This window comes from Alexandromys fortis, unplaced genomic scaffold (genome assembly GCF_014885135.2).
Source record: "Alexandromys fortis isolate MF-2015 unplaced genomic scaffold, M_Fortis_MF-2015_v1.1 scaffold_10, whole genome shotgun sequence".
Taxonomy (NCBI): Eukaryota; Metazoa; Chordata; class Mammalia; order Rodentia; family Cricetidae; genus Alexandromys; species Alexandromys fortis.
In genome coordinates, this window is record NW_026067895.1 from 2,743,193 (window position 1) to 2,758,607 (window position 15,415).

The following is a 15,415-nucleotide window of genomic DNA, read 5'->3' on the forward strand; positions in this document are numbered from 1 at the left end:
CTTGTCTTTCTCTCTTCAGTTAGCATTAGCAGGAGTTTGTCAGTCACGCTGAGGTCCCATTGCTGTGCTCCCAACCACTACGTCTGTAAACCACACACAAAGGGTTGCTGTTCTCTTCTGTTTGCTTAAGAGATCCGTTTCCCTCCTTCCTGCTCTCCAGGGTGAATTAAATTATTAGTAAATTAAAAAGTTAGATTTATAAAGGCCATCATTATATACACATATTTAGGAGCCTGACTCTTTAGTTTTGCTGACTTCTTTGGTTGACTGGCGGTTGGTTTTGGGTTTTGGTTTTGGGCCATGTGATTACCAGACAAACACCATACTACCGATATGTAATCCCAGCCCTGCTTTCTTTTGATGAAAACTTTTACTCAATGTAACCTATAGTATCTTAGTTTTCACTGGCTTCTAAAACACACACAGCAAGCAAGAGAAGCAGCTTGGGAGGGGATCTTAGGGTTTTGGCCTGTTCCACAGGACAAACAGGGACCGCTGATGTCATCACTCCTCTGGGTCCTTGGGCTGCGCTCTTCCACTCCTCCTCAGAGGGTAGCCACAAGCTTCCGGTGTTGCTGTTCCCTTCCTCCTGGAGAAGGACTTGGCCTCTGCACTAGCTGCAAAGGGAAGTATCTCTTGATGGTTCCCCATGTTGCCATCTTCAGAGAAGACACCGCAGTATCAAGAAACTAAGCAAAATGGTTGAGTGTTTAATTCAAAGTTTTATATTTTTTATTATTGAGCAGTGCTCCTAGACCAAATGGATAAAGATTTATTGTACAAGATGAGTAAGACATCTTAAAAACTGATTATCGTCTATTTTACAAGGCTTACCATGGAGAAAAAATTTATAATGTGTTAATGTTTCCATGACATTTTTAAATCTTTCTCGGTTTTAAATTTCTAAATTTGTCTTCTTATTGAAAGTCCAATAAAGCATAAAATAAAATTTTCTGTTATACGTCCCCCCCTTTTTCTCTTTTCTTTTAGGTGATTGGTTTTTAACATCAAGATTGAAAAAAATGTGTTAGAATAGTTCTCTATAATCTGTTTAGTTATCCCATTATGATTACAAAAAGGAATGCGAACGGTTAGTGTTAGACTCCAGCTGTGGGGGCTGGAGAGCTGGCTTAGCAGTTAGAGCACGCACTGCTCTTAGATAGAAGTGAGTTCCGAGCCAGTGCCCACTCTGGACAGCTTACAACCATTTGTAATTCCAGCACCAGGGAGTCACCTCTGGCCCTAAGGACACCAGCACTCACATGCGTGCCCCCCTCCCCTGACAGAATTAAAGAGTAGAGCTGAATCTTAAAAACAAACAAACAAAAAAAAGAAAACAGCAGCAACAATAACAACAAAATCCATGCCAAATGTGGAGCTCTGTTTGCAGACTCCGGACGGTTCTCTCAATGGACAAAGGGAAAATATTTGGATGATGGTCAAGTAGCTATATGCTTCTTGAAACCATAAAGTCCTATTATCTCATAGTGGAAAGGCCATGATTCATAGAAAACTTGCCACTCTGTGGTTATCAGTTATCCCTACTAGAATGTGGGCCCATACTTATGCTTTTCAAATATCAGTGGGGACCCTGGGAATGAAACTCAAATGTAAAGTACTTGCCTAGCATGAGTGAATCCCCATGTTTGATAGCCAGCGTTGTAAAAACTGGGTGTGGTGATGCATGCCTGTAACCCCAGGACAGAAGAGGTGGAAGCAGGATGTTGAAAAGTTCAAGATCATCCTCAGGTACAAAATGAGTCCGTGCCTGACTGGAATGCATAAGATCCTACATCAAAAACCACTAACCAACCCCCCCATCACCAAAACAAATGAATAAATAATTATCAGTGGGGTGACACAGAATTTACCTACATTTAATGTTATAAAACATGAATTGCAATAAACAAATCTACCTATTGTGTTAGGTACTGTTTAGTTTTATTTTTTTGGCTTGCAAAATTATATACTTGATATTGTATGTGTTTTTATGTGTATGTGTATATATATGTATTTATATAAACACACACATATATATATGTATATATATATATATACATATATATATATATATATATATAGAGAGAGAGAGAGAGAGAGAGAGAGAGAGAGAGAGAGAGAGACTGAACCCCGAGGTCACCTGGAAGGTGAGAGTCCTTCTGTCATTGAAAATCACACAGTGTAATAAATAATGGCATCATTAGAATCTGTCATCTTTGCAAAGCACAGTAATTGCTCTGCGTACCCCTTGCACATGTTCCCGTGAACCTGCTGGAGTGCGCGGTGCTCGGAAGTTCTCCTCCTCCCGCCTGCTGCCAGCCCCTTGTCTGTTCATTACTGTCATGTCTGAGTGGATCTCTGATGCACCAGGTGTGTGGTGTCACCGGCCTGATGTCTGTTCCAAATACAGACAAACACTCTTGAGTATTAAAGCCATAGATCTTCCTATGACAGTGAAGGCTGAGTGCAGAGAGCAAAGCTTCTGGGAGAAGCCTTTGGAGCGTGTCTCCACTCGTTTGTGGGGGGACGAGACCTGACTAATTAGCTCCAGCCCTTCCAAGCCAAAGAACATTAATGATTAAAGGAACCACAGCAACTGTGCCATGCAGGTCACAGGAGCTGATCTGGACCGCAGCTCACGGAAGATCCTTCTGGAAACATGATGAAAAGTGGCAAAACACACTTTTGCAAGAAAATCCATTAAAGAAAAATGAAAATATTTGTGAATCACGTGGTCTCCCTTCTTTTTCTTTAGCGTTTCTGGGACTGGAATCCAGAGCCTTGAACACGCCAGAGGGGGTCTCTGGTACCAGCAAAAGCCAGAATTTTCATTTCTTTTCATTTCATTACTATTTAGTCACAATGTCATAGAATTTTTTCTTAAGTTCTTAGATATATGCTAGCAGAGAGGAGTAGGAGAATCCTGTTTGTCTATCTTCTAACTTTAAAAATTGCCAATATTCTTATGGAAATGTCTCAATTTGAAGAATTCACTTTTTAAAAAGCACTTGTATGTACTCTTATTCCCCAGAAGAAATTATCTGAGTTTTACAACACATTTTCTGCATTTCGCTAACTAAAGGAGTCACTGTTTCACTAACTGTCCAGTCTCATCAAAAGCACCCTATGAAGCTTGATAATTCCTGAGAAGTTCCCTACCACATGTGCAGACTCCTGGCCTGGGGGTATACATCCCAGGGTCTCTTGTGGTGATGGCAATAGAGACTCTTTGGGTCTTGACTCCTTCAAACTGGAACTGTAGAAGTCATTGATTCTGGGCGTGGGATGGGGGCAGATGAAGTCCTAAGTGATTGCGTCTTACTGACATGAGCACAATAGGGTCAAGGATCCCAATGCCTCAGACCCATGAGAATGGCAAATCCCAGTCTAAGTAGCTAAAGCTGTGTGTGTGTGGAAACTACAACCACAGTTCCTCCTCCTGGATGACTACAACCTGCAACTGCCCTCCTACAGAGGCCTCTTACAGAGAGTAGTTAACTACTCCTTGTTCAGCTATGTTCAGGAAACCCGCCTCCTTGCTCAGTCAGGGTCATAAATGCTCTGAGTTCCCAGGCCATCGGTGCCTCCCCATTAGAGCAAACGGCCCACCCGATCCCTGCTTTTCTGTATGTGCGTCTGCCGGTCTGTTCTTTCTTCTTTCCCTCATTGCCTCATACATAACAAGTTCATAGCTGAGCAAACAGAAGCAACGGACATCGGTTAGTCATTCTTTCAATGCGTGGTATTTCAGTTTTACTCACGTAGTACTAAATAACATTATAAAGCACATTTAAAACACTTCTAAAGTCAGAATATTTAGCAGGCTGTAGTACCCTAGGCTTATGTTATTTCTTCCATTATACTGTGGTTACACTGACGACTTTACTTGGAAAAACACTGAAGGATTCCAGCTTGGTGAATCCTAAGCCTCTTCTAACTCAAACTTCAACAGATGTGTTGTGATTAACAATTCTTTCTGAAGTTCTACTTGGTTTGAAGCATTTCAGCAGTTTCTTTTCTAAAATGACTTCAGATACATTCTGCAGAGGTCACGTGGTCTCAAGGAGCGGATTACAGCCTCTTTCTGAGGCGGTGGCTCCCAGGCTTACTTCTCCTGAGAAGCAGGTTTGGTTTCTTGCATGCATGACGGGGCAGAGGAGCCATTTTGCCACTTGTCTGGGTCTTATTTGACCTCCATGAGTACTGCCGAGGTTGACTACCGGCTCAGGTGTGTGTTCCTTTCCTGTCAGCTGCCGAGGCACCTCTGTTAGCTAGTATTCCTTTGCATCGCTTGACAAGCTCTTTGAATGCTTCAGATATGGCCCCATCGATGGGAAGACCGTGAGGACTCTGTGCAGTCTCTTCTACTATTTACTGTTCATCATTCCTCTTCTGGTGCTGTTTTCTATCAAAATGGATCTGTGTCCAAAAACATTTACTAATGATATAGTCGCCATCTTAGATTGAATAAGAAGTTGTTTTACCGTTGCGATCTCAAGCAAATCAGAAGAGTCAATGCATCCCATTCAAGCTCTTGCAGACCTCTGCCATTTTCCAGTCAAGCCTGGAGCATGTTGCTGTGACCAGGAGCAGGGTGGGTGGACTAGGGAAAAGACTGCACAGAGCATGACTGCTTGTTAGAGCCAAAACCAATAATGCTCTCTTAAATAATGCAGATGTGCTGCGTACCTAATGCATCCTCTAAGCAGGTTCTTTCATAGATGCCCAAGGCCTGAGAACAAAGGAGAGGCTTGCAGATGTTACCAAAGTGCAGTGTGTTAGTGTTTAGTACCTTACTCATCAATGGAAGTGGGACAATTAGCATCAAAGTGTGCAGGCAGTGTTTGGAGGGCCCATGAAAAGAAAAGGCTCAAACACTTGTCTTAGAGTCATAAACTAGCATTACACATGTGTGCCACTATGCCAAGCTTTAGTATTTTCTATCAATTGAACCCAGAGCAGGCAGCTACTGAGCCAGAGATCCTATTTAGCATATAGTATTTTAAAATTTTCTGTGTATGAGTGCTCTGTCTGATGTACCAGGTGCATGTTTGGTGCCCTTGGAGATCTGAAGAAGGTGTTGTGTCCCCTGGAAAAAACAACGGTTGTGAGCCACCATATGGGTGTTAGGAGCTGAACCTTCTTCAGATCTCCAAGTGATCTGCTGAGCAATCTCTCCAGCCCCCACAGAGATTTGTAAAATCAACTATGCTGCTTCCATGAGTCTGTTACACACGTGCACGCACGCACGCACGCACACACACACACACACATTCACAGCTGTCACCATTCAAGTATTTAAAGTGAGTAAAAATCTGGGCACTATGGTGTATCATTGCAACCCTAGCACTTTGGAGGCTGAGGCAGAAGGACCCTGATTTCAAGGCTACCTAGAATAATGAAGATCCATCGTTTTGGTAACAGGAAAATTAAGTCTGTAAAAAGTGTAAATAGAAGTTCCCTGTGTGTAACTATAAATATGTATTTATATACACAAACTTTAAACTGTGAACAGTGAATGATAGCAGTAGTTACCTTTGCCTTAATTTTTTATCATATCTGACTCATGAAGGCACATATTTCTTATTAGAAAAATATTTTCTTTATTTTTCTTCTTTTTTTTAAAATGTGCATTGGTGCTTTTGCCATGGTCGTCAGGTCCGCTGGAACTGGAGTTACAGATAGTTGCGAGCTGCCATGTGGGTGCTCGGAACTGAACCCAGGTCCTCTGGAAGAGCAATCAGTGGTCTTAACTGCTGAGCCATCTCTCCAACCCCAGAAAAAATATTTTCTTAAAGGAACTAATTTGTGTGTATGTGTACACACGCCACTGCACATGTAGAGGTTCAAAGAATCTAAGGAGTCTTGTTTGTTACCTTCTACACTGTGCAATCAAGGTCTTGCCACATACTCCAAGCCTCACTGTTGTCTTGTGGTGTTTCCATCTCTGTGAGAGTGCTGGAGTTACAGTTGTGTGTGTGTGTGTGTGCCTTCTGTACCTGAATTCTAAGAGCTTAGACTCAGACTCCCAGGCATTTAAAGCCACTGCATTCATCTGCTGAGCTATCTCCCTGCCCCAACAAAATTAAATTAAGCATTATTGAAATAAATATTGATAGAATTTTTAAAAGAAAAAAGGCGAGGAAGGGACTATGTGGGCATAGCAAGGACCTTTTGATGGAAAGGTTTCTTATGGGATTCTGAACTGGGAAAGCTACAGGCAAGAGCAGCTTGATTTCAGAGAGGGAGAAATTTAGAACAAGCCAGTTTATGGTTATCGAAGGCTCTGGAAGCCCTCCTCTAGTCAGGACCTCTCCCTTCCGTGGGTGGGTATAGAGGTGCTCTGTCCTAACCCTTCCTCTACTGGGCAGTGCACTCTGAATGTGCAAGCATTTTGTTGGCTTTTAAGAAGAGCTAGGAAGTTAACTTCGATAAAAAGTCTCATTTTTTTTTTGTATTTTGAAATTGAAAGTATATTCAAACCGTGGTCTGAAATACTGGTGAGTTCAGTGTTTTTCTGCATTAATTATGGGAAATCACCGACAGTACACTCGGAAGCACATTTCGATGGTAGAGCTGGCAGTATCCAATTCATCTAATGATCGCTGTTCTGTCTGTATGAGGCTTGGGTATTAACAGTAAGTCTTTGTCTCGAGATTTCTTACACTTGTACTTGTGTGCCATTGGGGGGGCGGGGCATTTACGTGCCAGAGCGGTTCATTGCTGACTTAATAAAATCATGTTTAGGCAATCCATGTACTTGTCACTTGCTGCGTATTGTGGACGCTTCCTAACCTTAGGACCTTTGCATGTTCTTCCCATAGCCTGTGGTATCTTTAGGCTCTGCTCCCTGGGTTCACATCTTTCCTCAAACATCAGAGTTTCCAAGAACCTCACCTAAGCACACTCTTAATCTTCCAGCGGTGCTCACACTTCCCACTTCCCACTTCCCATTATCTCATTATTTAGTTCATCAGCTCCAACACACTCAGCTCAAGGGGCCATCGTTTCTGCAGCTCTTCTCTTTCACTGGAGCATGGTGCGGGAAGAAAGTGCTGGAGCTTAGGCACTGTGGCACTAGCTGGGTTAGCAGATGAGTGATGTATTAGTTAGCCTGGTTGCCCATGATAGCATAACTGCCAAAAGCAAGCCAAGGAAGGGTGTGTTTTATTCCCAGTGCCAGATTAAACCCTTCACAGTGGAGAAACCGCGGGGGCAGAAGCTCGAGGCTCGGCTGGTCATCCCAAGTCGGAAAGCACAGAGAGACGAGGGCTGGAGCTCAGCTCACTCAGTCCTTGTTCAGTCTGGACCTCCAGGCCATGCAATGGTGCAGCCCTCAATCAAACCAATCTATTAATAATAGAAGCCCCCAATCGGACATGCCCAGGGGCTTGACTCCTACTTGAATTTAGATCCTGTCAAGCTGACCACTGAGGTAGCCATCATATTGATGAATGGCATCAGAAGAGACCACGACAATGAAATAATGTGATACGCAGGGAGAAGAGTAGCCAGGGGAGAGGAGTAGCCAGGGAAGAGGAGTAGCCAGGGGAGAGGAGTAGCCAGGGGAGAGGAGTGGCCAGGAGAGAGGAGTAGCCAGGGAAGAAGAGTAGCCAGGGGAGAGGAGTAGCCAGGGAAGAGGAGTAGCCAGGGAGAGGAGTAGCCAGGGAAGAAGAGTAGCCAGGGGAGAGGAGTAGCCAGGGGAGAGGAGTAGCCAGGGGAGAAGAGTAGCCAGGGGAGAAATGAGAGAGTATGCAGAAAGAGGCATGCAACACCATGGGAGTCCTCAGGGGTTTTCACCAGTCTGCCACAGCCCTGACCTCCAAGAGAATGTATCATTTGTCTCTTTCAATAAAGAAGAATAGACCATGATTATTGTAGAAGGGTCCTGTCTTGTGACAACTGGGCTAGTATCCTTTGGAGTCCCAAGCCTCATTATATAGCTCCTTTCTTTTCTAAAGTAATAATTGCTGTTGTCTCTGGAAATGCATCAACACGGAGCTATTGCTATGCCCTGCACACCTTCTTTTGTGTAAGTTGAGGGTTGGACACAGAGCTATGTTGGGAGTGATGAAGCCTAGATAAGAGATAGGTAAGCCAGTTGTGTCAAAGTCCCCAGTATCTGCAGCGTCTCTGTACTTAGTGTACGTATTTAGCTCTTTCTCCTTTCCTGTGGTGCCGTGTCCACTCGAGTGGGCTCAGAGTCATTAAGGCATTATGAAGTGGTTAGATGGGGCAGGGGTCAGCTCTCATGGTGTCAAGCTGTAGAGTCTAGAAACGAGCTTGGCCCAATCGCAGGCTCCTCTGACCTGTAAAAAGCATTGTTGATCTTCCTATTGCCTGTCTCATAAGATATGGGAGAAGTGAGGTAATGTCTCCTCAGACCTTTGAGCTTCTCGGAAGAGCAGCATTTACAGGAATGTGATATCTTAATATACTTGCTCATGTTGTAATGGGCTGGAATTCTATTTCCCTAAATTTATTTAGGTGCTTCTAGAATATTTGTTGTCTTGACCTTGAGGTCTAAACTTGCACCAAACCCCTCAGAGAATGTTCAGTTCTGAGATTAAGCTGTGCATTTACAAGGTTAGAAGCTGGAAAAGGGGGGTGGGTCATGAGAGCTAGACTAGGTAGTAATGGGAAAAGGAGCTTGAAATCATCTTTAGAGTTTGTTTGACACCCTAAATATGTTGTTTGCTTAAAAAATATAAATATCAAAGAAATTGAAACTATGAGTCTGTTTTAATTTAGCAATATCACTGACATGGGCATGACTTATGGAAAATCTCTCTGCCACTTTTCTCCGTGATGGACTCTACCCAACCTCCTTCAAGATTTTCTTCATCTTTTATTGATTCATAAAATTGTCTGTGTACAGATGGGATGGAGGTAGAAGAGAAACTGTCTGGGGGGACAAAGGGGACTAGTGGGAAGGGGAAGGACATGAAAGAGTAGGGGAGGAGAGTAGATGGGGGATAAATATACTCAGAATGTATTCACAGTTCCCTGAACATTGTCTCAGGTAAAATAGTAAAATAATTCAAAAACATTTACTCCATCTTGGTGTTTGGGCCAAAGCTTTATTGTTTAGTAATTTTTAATAATTTATTTCTGACTCTGATATCACCAGTTCCACACAAATGATAAGAAAACTGTCCAGTTCATTGGCAAGATCCCTGCTAGGTTATTAGGTGTGCTTTGATATTTTGTTTTTGTCTGCACATGAAGGAACCCTACGTGTTTGCTGTTGAGCAGTCCTGAGCATCCCTGCCGTTTGGGGCAAATCCACACTCTGTGGCTGCCTAGTGGGTCTTAAACAGGGAGATGGAAATTCGTGCTGAAAAGCGATGGATGTAAACTCAGGGGCCGTTGCCACCACACTGTGAAGATACTGATGGCTAGCCAGCGTGGTGGAGCTGGCTGTAATCCCAGCACCTGGAGAGGGGATGCAGGAAGATCAGAGGTTCTCCTCCATCAGCAGCAGAGTGAGGCTGAGGCCAGCCTGGGAAAAGAAAGAAAAGATATAAATTGATATTTTTTTGTGCCAGGCAATTTGTTACGGTGTTTTCTAGAAGCACTAAGGGGCTTGATATTTCAAAGGGATGTCAGCTTTCTATACAAGAGTTTAAATAGCTATTGATTAAACTCCGAAAACAAACAAACAAACAAATGACAGAAAAGTATGTGTTCTTTCTAGAGAGGTGAATATATACACTTTGAAAGAAGCAATAGAATTTGGAGTGTTAGACCAATGATGGAAATATATATCAAGCCTTTCCAAATATCTGTTTGACTACTTGGCGTGGGAGAGATATGAGAAAAAGTTACATTTTTTTTCTTAAACTAAGAAACATGTCTTTTATGGGGAGACAATCAAAGCACCCGGGGCCCCCAGCCTTCACAGCAAATGGCCTCTTACTGAGAAAGTAGTGCTCAGAGATAGAGTTCAAAGGAAGTTAATCTGTAGACAGTCATGTTTTGGTGTATGTGCGTATTGCATATGTGTGTATGAACCTATATGTGCAGATGCGTCTCCCAGAATGGTTGGAGATCCCATAGGTAGCCTTAATAAAGGTAAATTATTTTTTTCTTTAACATGTTAACATAATACATAGTTTTTATATAATTTTGTGATAAATTTATTATTTTCTGCCATTGTTTTTGAGTATAGACAACCATACTTTTTCCAAAAAACACTGAAGATTTTCCACTTTATATTGGTTGGAAGCAAGTAAAATTGTGATTTTTTTTTTATTGGTTGCAGGATCGAAGTAAACAGTTGGAGAAAGTCCATGCCGTTATTGGACCTAAGTCATGTGACTTGGATTCTCTCATTTCTGCCTTCACATATGCATACTTTCTGGACAAGGTGAGGAGAAAAGGATTATTATATCCTTTGTACCTGAATTATGTGTCTTTTAAGAATAAATATGGGAAAAAGAGTCACTAACTTAGTTTTTCATGTTCATGTATAGTATAGATAATAAATATTAAAAATCCAGCAAGCAGCAGGCATTTATTGAGCATCTTCTGTATGTTAAACATTATTCTGCTTGTGTCTTACTGGTTTCTTCTCAAAAGCATTTCAAACAGCATAGTAGCTGGGTGCTTTTATGAGAATTTAGAGAAACGATAAAAAGCAGGATTCGGGGCCTCTTTCTTTCCTTTATCATGCACTATGTAACTGTGCCTTTGGGAATAAAAAAAAAACATTCGGAACAACACATATGGGCAGTACATGAAGCCAGAGACCAGAAACAGGGTATGACATGCTCAGTCTAGGTTCTGGAACTCTTAGTTGTTGCCGGCTAGCCCTGATGAAGATGTCCCTTGAGGGAGAATCTCTTGGCTCTGTGAAACAGACTCAGCCACTTCCCATCTCTAAACTCTGTCAGCCCATCATAATGGGATTTATTGCCTGAAACCCCTCAGATAAATGTTCTGAATGTTTGGGTACTATTTCCAGAAGGTTCATGGAATTTTTAATTTTCCAGAGTCTGGTTTATTTTATTTCAATTTTGTTTGGATCTGGATCCCCTGACACCATGCATGGCTGATCTGGAGCGATTTAAATTCACGTAAAACCTAGTCTTCCAGAATGAGCTGTGGGTGGCCGGCACCGCTTTAGGGCAGCTGGGGAAAATGATGGGTAACGTAGTCTCATCTCTACATGTGGGCTCTGCATCAAATGTGTCTTACAAGTTGTTGAAGTCTGCAAGGAAGAGCAATTGGCCTGAGAAGATGAATGTGTCTCAGTGGAGATGTGTGTATAAAACAACCCTTGCTCGCCACTGCTCATCCAGTTGACGGAGCTGGACTGACTCTAAGACCACCAGTGATGTGCAGTTTCGAGAGGGTGTATAATAATAACATCACCAGCTAGAGTTGTAGTGTCGTGCATGAGGATGCATCGTGCAAAAAGGAAGTAGGGAAATTGTGAGTGATAAAAGACAGATGGTCAATCGGTAGATAAAGGAAAAGAGACTGATAGACCCTCTCTTCCTTTGGAGACTTTTAACTAAGCCTAGAAAAAAATGTGGCTTTACTAAAGTCACATTCTGGGGACCTTGTTGTTTGCATGTGTCTTGGTTGTGTTTTTGTTTGTTTGTTTGTTGTTTGGTTGGTTTTTGTCAACTTGATATAAGCTACAGTTATCTGGGGAGAGGAGCGTCCACTGAGAAAATGCCTCTCTTCAGATTGCCTGTCAGCAAGTCTACAGGGGATTTTCTTGTTTAATGATAGATGTGGGAAGGCTGGGCCCATAGGGCAGAGCAGTGTGGCCTCTGAGCAGGTTGTCCTGTGCCGTATAAGAAAGCAGGTTGAGGATGCCAGTAAGTAGCACTCCTCCAGGGCTTCTGCATCAGCTCCTGCCCTGAATCCTGGATGATGAACTACAATCTGTAAGATGAAATAAACCCTTTCCTCCCCAAGTTGCTTTCAGCTATTCTGTTTTATCACAGCAATAGAAAACCTAACTAAGATACTGTGCTGTTGTTTTAGCGTGGTAGGTCTTGCCTGCTGTCTGTAGGCTGTGTCTCTATGGAGTTTTCCTGAGAACCTTACTCAGTCTCTCAGGGCTCTGTGGCTTCGCAGGCTCTGGTGAGCAGAACATAAGCCAATACCGTGCGACAGAAACAGAAAGTGAAGGCTCAGAAAGGAGAGTGGCTTTCTCCAATTCATCAAGCAGGGGCTGTGGCTGGCATCTAGTTGCTGGTCCCACCTCCAGAATAAGTCCTGCGTGGACATCTTGGGACACATACTCTGGCTCGTGTATTCTCCTCGACTGCGTTGGCGGGAGTTAGATACGACTGTCAGTTAGGAAGAGTAACGTGCTCTACACAAGTCACTGGTGATGGTTATGCAAGTGGCATTCAGTATTAGCATTACAGAGCAAGGAAAATCCATTCAGTGGAGAAGATTTTGTGTTTTGTGTACAACAGCAGCGTCTGGTTCACTTATTTAATTCAGGAAATGTTTGTTAAATGTCTACTGCTGCCTGATGGTTTTATGTTTTGGAATACACAGCAGAACAAAACAACCCTGCCTCTTTAATGTTAGGAAGGGGAGACAGACACTGGGGTGTTGAGCTGTGTAATAAGCACATGCTTGTGACAGAGCCATGGGGACTCGAGAATAAAGGCCATTAATTATTCAGAAATGAAGCATCATCAACCCTTAAAGAAATTTTTTTTAAATGCTTTACTTTAAAATTCATATAGATGAATAAATTTATTGTGAATCTGAAATTTTCTTTCTTCTCCTCTTTATTTGGTCACCACAAATATTTTATGTAAGAGTTTTATGAACATAAGTCTTTGTATATAACAATATATAATATATAAAATAATACAATGTATAAGTTCAGTAGAGATTATAACCTATTAGTATGTGTGCTAAACCTGACTCCCAAGTGAATAACTAGTGACCTACATGGTGTTTTGCATTTTAAAACTGTCACAGTCAGGACTGGAGAGATGACTCAGCAGTTAAGAGCACTGGCTGCTCATCCGAAGACCCGGATTCAATTTCCAGCACCCACATGGCCCCTCACAACTATTTTAACTCCAGTTCTAGGGAATCTAGTGTCCTCACATAGACATAAATGCAGGCAAAACACTAATGTATGTAAAATAAAAATAAATAAATTTTTAAAATGTCACAATTGGATGTCACAAACCATACTTCAGCACAGTTTTCCTGATGACCCCGAGGAAGCAGAAGATTTAACTATAGCAGACTCGAACAGTTGATTAAACCCAGGTTGCAAGTATCCTATTTCGATAGGGACAGATCTACCTTCTTGTGTCTCCTGAGTCTGTCCCCAATTAATTAATTAATTAATTTGTCAATTCATCCTGGCTGTGCTGGTGAAATGATTCAACATGTAAACGTCCTTGCTGCCAGATCTGATCACCTGTCTGCTTTCCCAGGACCTACGTGGTGGGAGGGGAGAACCGGCACGTGCGAGTTACCCTCTGACCTCCACATGCGTGCTGTGGCGTGCACTCGCACGCACACACAGAGAAGTAAATAGCGTGATGTTAATTTAGAAATATAACACCAGGGCCTACTTACTAGTGGAAAGTGCTCTGTGATTGGGCTCAGGGAGATTCGTTTTGAATGTCACATGGCTTAGTTATGGCCCAAAGACTTCGGCTCCCTTTCGCCGTTTGCTTCGCGCTGGAGGAGAAATGGCTGTTTCCGGTGATTGAATTAGCTTCTCCTTCGGTAGGTCAGTCCACCCGGGGTCCTCTGCTTGCCAGTGCTGAACATCCCGAGGACCGAATTCAGCTACTTCACAGAGACGAGGTTCATTTTAGAAGAGCTGAACATCTCTGAATCATTCCACATATTCCGAGACGAAATTAACCTGCATGAGCTGAACGATGAAGGAAAGCTGTCAATAACGCTCGTGGGCAGCAACGCCCTCGGGAGGTAAGACTCACTGGGAAGCTCTGCACATTTGTCCCGAGTGCAGGTTTCCTCTCAGCTGTCACCATTATTAATGTCTCCTTATTATTGTTTAAGAGAGAGAGAGAGAGAGAGAGAGAGAGAGAGAGAGAGAGAGAGAGAGAGAAAGGAAGGGACTTCATAGGAAAAAGAGTGATTTTTTTCTTTAATAACAAAATTTGGTTTATGTCAGTTCTTCATTTTTACTTTGAGATTGCAAACATGTTTAAGTAGAATGCTCTTGTAAAATTTACCAAAATAATATTTTTTTCAGTGTCCCAATAATCCCATGTATTGACATTAAAAATAAGTAACAAAAATTGAAACCAGATAAAGCAGAAAGGTTCTACATGAATCTCATAGAGAAAGGGGGGAGGCTGGGAAATGGGCCACGTGGTTGCTGGTTTTCCATTTTTGTGGTCAAAGAAGGACAGGTTGTTGACAACTCATGCCGTTCAGTAACCTCATGCCACAGACCGGAAATGCAGAGCCCGGTGTCATCAATGGCTTTGCCCCAGGCGCCATGTACACTCAGTGGGGAGCTCAGATGAGAACTTGGTTTCTCTGTCTGCTTTCAGCATGGAAGAACTGCTAGCTGGGGCAAGCATCTGAGATACAGGGAGAGGAATAAAACAGAGTCCCTCCCTACAGGTGGCTGCAGAGGTGTCTCTGTGAGCCACTCTATTGAATGAAGGACATCAGCTAACCCTACAGTTTGAGGTGCTCCTTCTTTACACTTTGACCGTTTGCCTATTTTTCATGACCATCACTAACTAACCTTGACCTTAGAATACTTGAAATAAGACCTTCATATTTAATAATTTTTAAATGTAACCAGTTTTTAGGACACACACTTGCATACAAATTAAAGTGTACCGAGGCAGCATCAGTTATACAAATGGTTATAAAGTGTTTCGAAAACAGTCTGTGGTCTACTTTCATCCCTATGCTGTTTGAGGCAAATGAAATTCTTCTGAATAATATTTGTCAAGCATCTGTTGAGAAGAGGCTGGGAGTTTTGGGTGAGCGTTTGGACTGCCTTGAGCTGTCAGTTGCATTTTCCAGCTTCCCATCACGATGATGTACCTGACACAGTGACCTAGACAGTCAGAAGAGGTTTATCTTTCTCATGGCCCTGGAGAGTCAACTCTCAGCTCAGGTCACCAGAGGGGGCTGTGGTGAGGACCTAACATCAGCAGCAAGAAGAACGAAACAGCCACACCTTGAATCAGGGCAGAAACTAAAAACCAGATTTACCCAACACCCTGTGAGAACTTGTCCCCAGTGATCTAAGGATTGAGCCAGGCCTCGCCTCTGAAAGCCCTCAGCGTCATCCAGTGTTTCCACCAGGGACACCATCCTTCCTGCACATGTGAACCTTGCAGGAAACTCAGTCCCCAAACCACAGACAGCCTGGGTGCTCCTGGTTATCACACACTGGGCTAAAGTCACAGCCAACTTTTTC

At 42.8% G+C, this 15,415-nt stretch overlaps 1 protein-coding gene across 10 annotated transcripts in view; it reads left to right on the forward strand.

Annotated features, from left to right (window-relative positions):
- Positions 1 to 15,415, forward strand: part of Prune2 (prune homolog 2 with BCH domain) — a 243,185-nt gene that overhangs the window by 23,733 nt on the left and 204,037 nt on the right. For all 10 annotated transcript variants that reach the window (XM_050158933.1, XM_050158977.1, XM_050158968.1 and 7 more), the window contains exons 2-3: positions 10,265 to 10,369; positions 13,733 to 13,935. In XM_050158933.1, the coding sequence (XP_050014890.1) occupies positions 10,265 to 10,369; positions 13,733 to 13,935 (308 nt within the window). The remainder of the gene's footprint in view (positions 1 to 10,264; positions 10,370 to 13,732; positions 13,936 to 15,415) is intronic.